The sequence below is a fragment of the Hippocampus comes genome, unplaced genomic scaffold (genome assembly GCF_001891065.2).
Source record: "Hippocampus comes isolate QL1 unplaced genomic scaffold, H_comes_QL1_v1.1 scaffold41, whole genome shotgun sequence".
NCBI classification, from domain to species: Eukaryota; Metazoa; Chordata; class Actinopteri; order Syngnathiformes; family Syngnathidae; genus Hippocampus; species Hippocampus comes.
This window is the reverse complement of record NW_017805153.1, coordinates 3469123-3473630: the sequence shown is the minus strand read 5'-3', so window position 1 is coordinate 3473630 and position 4508 is coordinate 3469123. Positions and strand designations below refer to the sequence as shown.

The 4508-nt window shown below is 40.1% G+C and overlaps 1 protein-coding gene across 12 annotated transcripts in view; it reads right to left on the bottom strand.

Moving 5' to 3' along the window:
• The window catches only part of uckl1b (uridine-cytidine kinase 1-like 1b), a 45753-nt gene that overhangs the window by 32812 nt on the left and 8433 nt on the right, over nt 1–4508 (bottom strand). For 6 of the 12 annotated variants that reach the window (XM_019868521.1, XM_019868525.1, XM_019868523.1 and 3 more), the window contains exon 2: nt 3181–3374. In XM_019868521.1, coding sequence (XP_019724080.1) covers nt 3181–3374 — 194 coding nt within the window. Of the gene's footprint in view, nt 1–3180; nt 3375–3988; nt 4077–4508 lie in introns of those variants that run through there. The other 6 variants (XM_019868516.1, XM_019868518.1, XM_019868517.1 and 3 more) reach the window with 6 other exon arrangements.

Below are 4508 nucleotides of genomic sequence, written 5' to 3'. Positions count from 1 at the left end.
CATAACAGTACTGTAATGAATAATATGTCTACTGTATACAGTACTGTAACACCTTATGAATATGTAATTAATAAATGTAATGATACAAAACTAAGAAAAAAACCATGCAAAAATCAGGTTACATTTTTTGGTTGTGTTGTAAAGCAACATTTGAATTTTCTATCCTTTCGTGAAAAAATAATTGATAGAAAATAAAAGTATTGATTTGTTAATTTTTAGCTGATTTCAATTGAAATTTAAATCAATGATTTTTGAAATAAAACAATCCTAATCCCAAAGACTCTTCATACTGTACAGTACTGTACTGTATAACCAATGTACAGTTGTGCACAAAGAGAAAAAAAGGGAAATAAATTGCGAAATTTACGATCAGCATTCACTTTCACTTACATCAATTTCTTGGATAATGTCTTTTATTTTGCTTCCTCCGTCTTTCATTTTGATCCCTTTTACCCTCTCTTCCAGCATAAGAGCTCTTCTTGACTTAGCTGCTTGGCATCCAAAGGTCCGTTTTGTAGCCATTTTAGCAAATCAGTATGTATTGTATTGTATTGAATGCAACGTAATACTTCCTGAACTACTGCGCATGTGTAAACCAGTGTGGTGGTTGCTGTTGCAGTTTCAGAGCAAAGCAGTAAAGGTCGCTGTTGGCTGAGGTTGAATTAGACTTTTGCGGAAGACTTGTTTTTGTTGTAGTGAATCTCGTCGCGAGGCAAGAGCAGAGAAAAAGATTTCGTATTACGGAACAGGGGGATTTTTCATTGTACGGGGAGCAGAAAAGTGGGAATGGCTTTCATGCATGAACATTTTTCACACGAGGGGGGATTTTCGCCCATGTAGGTTTTCGTTGTAGAGGACTGTACATGTTACAATTAGTTGGTTGCACAATAAATGAGAGTTGTGCATAATGTAAAAAACAAAGATGAAAGAATAAAAATGATGGTCATTTAACTTTTAACTGCGTCTTCATCGTTTTTTTTGCCCTCTTTAGTTCATGTTCTCTCTCAGAAGTGTTTTTTTGCCTGGCGTTTTGTAAAGAACTGAGCAAAGGACATCTGCTTTTTTCGGCTTTTAACAATCCTTCGAAAATGTCCAGCATAGTGAGCGCTCGCTCGACTGGTCAAAACTTGAATCTGGGTGATTCATACTTACATAAACTATCGGAACACCACATAGCAGGATGGGCGATTGACGAGGACGCTGAATAGACATATCTATCTATCTCTACACATAGACTCGTACTGTAGAGGTCCCTCTTAGCCAATGGGATGCCAGGATAATGCTCGGGAATAGCCAATGGCACAGCAGCTCTAAGTATGTTGCATTCAGGAAACTCGGAGCTGTGAGTAGCAACCCATACTGTATTTTTACCTTTCGTATCTTGACATTTCTTTCGTAACTAGAGGCAATATTTTCCTGTTGAGGCGTTTTGTAACTTAAAAATTTCGTATGAAGAGACGTTCGTAAGTAGAGGCACCACTGTACTCCATCTGCATTTGTTGGTATAACGCAACATTTTTGTCTGTTGGCTTATTAATGCCACTTATTTTACTCTGTGGCACTTTGAAATATAAAGTGCATTACAGATAAAGTTGTTTCTTGTCATTACGTTTCGCAAGAAATGTACACAGTGCAGTTTTGAGGCAAGTCCAGATTTGTAGCTTGCAGATATGTCATCAGTGTTAAGATGTGACACGTGACGTGCATATGGATAGTCTTGACAGTGCATTCTTATCAATCGCGCATGCTTGGATTAGCCCCACAAACGGTCGTGCTCTGCATAGAAAGCGCACACTTGCACTTTCTGATCACAGACACGGTCAGCCATTGACGATGGTGCGTTTGTTGTTGTCGCTGGGGCCCCGCCATGTAAGCATGGGGTGTGCTCAAGAGAATGAACTGTGGCCTTATGTGTGGCTTCATTTTCGACTAAATGAATGGAACAATTTCACCATCTTGTCCACAGAGGTCTATGAGCCCTGTCTATATGTGAAAAAGAAAGAAAGGAAAAAAAAATTGGCATCTGTGTAATGTGTTGTACCACATGCTCTTCGGCAAACTTTTTGTTGTATTTTGACCAGAAATTATGACCCAGGGCTGCGTTATGTTCGATGAATTGCTCCACCGACCCATTTCTATAAACCACGTTATTTAATCCCTTTTGACGAGACACCGGACACAGACAAATTACAAACAGCATAAAATTTATGACCCATTTAAAATTCATAAATTCAATGCCTTTAAGAGTTTTAAAGGCCTAGTGGGAACCCTGTAAGAACAGTGGATGCTATTTAGTACGCTGTTATGTAAATAGACAGAAGCACAATACTGCACAACTGTGTATGGCTTCAGGCAACAGTTTAAAAGGCAGGCTGAAGCTGAGACTATAGTTTACTGAGTGACAAGAGGATTCTGTTTAAATATACGCGGTGGTGGACAGCTTTTCTTTACTGATTATTTTAGTGGTTAACATTTCATTAAATGTGTTGTGTGTTTTTTTCGACCTTTATCAAATACAGTATTTTGTTTTAGCTGCGCTTTTTTTCTGGGGGTAGGGAGGGTGTATATAAAGGTTTAAACGGTGACATTGATGCTACTCATTAGCCAGTCTATGGTGTTTTGCATTTTGCGTTAGCATCATGCTAGTGCTAAAAGTCTTTTTTGCAAGACAAAGCTTTGTGTTTGCTTCAATATACAACATTTAATAACTTAAGAGTGTCAATAAACAGCTTGAAGCAAGCATGCAGCTCTTTTTGAAGAACTGTTTTGCCATTTGGCAAATTGCACTCATGGAGGAGGGAATAGTATAGTGTACCGTACTGCAGTCCAGGCTGCTGAAGACTATCCGGTGTCGTGGTATCAAAGCGTTTTTACGAGGACGAGAACAGGACTGGCATTTCCATCACATATGGTGCGACTTCACCATGTTGACGATACGAACAGCAAGAAGGCAAGGGTGAAATCTAAAGCAGCCTTCATTGGCAGGCTTTTACAAGCAGGCAAAGACCCTTTCCTGGAACAACTCTCTTCTCTAAAGGTGGGAAAACCCAAAACAAATTGTTGGATTTTGTACTAATCAAGAATACAAAATGCTATTGTCAATAAGAGATATTGCTGAACAATTACAAACACGTACACAGCAAACAATCAGTGACATTTCTGAACAATGAACAAGCCTACCAATGACAAAGGCCTCTTTTGACTGGGTGCCATGCTCGTTGTACCAAGGGGGGCGCCCAGCGGTGTAGATGGTGCGCTTGGAGGTGCGGAGGAGAGGTGGCTCAGACTTGCACTGACTGGTGGTCCTTTTCCGGGGTGAAAGGCCCGTGCTTACCGAGGGGAGGAGGCGGTCTAGAGAGCCATCGTCACCTCCGCTGCAAATAAACAACAAAGCTTGAGTCGTCACCATCGTTCAGTAAAAGAATACTTCTTGCCCTCTTAATTGAAGATCAAACAGTGTCCCTGAACCGACTGTGTTTGACCTTGCATCTGATTGTGTACATTTTAAAAGTATCCCACACGTGTACAACCTGGAGCACATATAAACACAACCATCCACACTACGGGTAAAGAGTCTTCAATCAGGCCATGAAGCATGTTTTTGTGATCTGAAACAAGTACTTCAGAAAAAATCTACATAGGCTGGCTGCGAGGGAGATGAGACCACACCCAGAATCAACAAACCAAGATCATAATTGGAACCCCCCGCCACACACACACTCCCCTTTATAATATTCACAAATTGGCCACATTATAATCAGACCAACTGAGCTTGGATCGCATTAGATTGTGCAAATGGGCAGAAATTAATGTTATGATTGGGTATTGTACGTTCTTGAAATAAACTATTTAGGTGTGGGGTATAACAGAGGCTTAAAATCCCAAGACAACTAGCTCATCATTGTGTTACTGGTCGCCATGTTAACAGTAAACAAGACCCGGTATGTGCTGAGTTACTGCTTATTGAAGGTTAATGTTTAGTTCTTACCAGCATGAAAAGCTTTGGTCCATCCAGTCGAACGCCAACATGAGCCAAAGTACACAAACTGACCCGAATCCATGACAACAGCTCAGCTGATTGCACGACTGAGTAATGTGCATGCGGCTTGCTGAGTTAGGCTACGACGCCAGAAACCATGTGTTATCATAAAAAGGTGTCACGAGGTATGAGGTTGTTCCAGTGGCGGGCCGTGCATTTCAACCTTAGGCCTTAAGTGACGTCACATATTATGAACACAATACTGTATCGGCTCGTCAAGCAGCACTTAATTTCAGGAGCATTTAAAACCATCAAGTATGCATTCACAATTAAGAGCAGGAAACTACATTTACAGATAGTCAAAAATAAAAAGATGATTTAAAAATACGAAATAAAATGCCACCCAAATTACCCTGTGTGATCTTAAACAAGTCTGTCCAATAAATTGCGCAATGTCGCAGTTTCATATAAGACACCAACCAAACAATAACAAAACAAACTGTTCTTTGAAAATAAAGTAAACAGATCA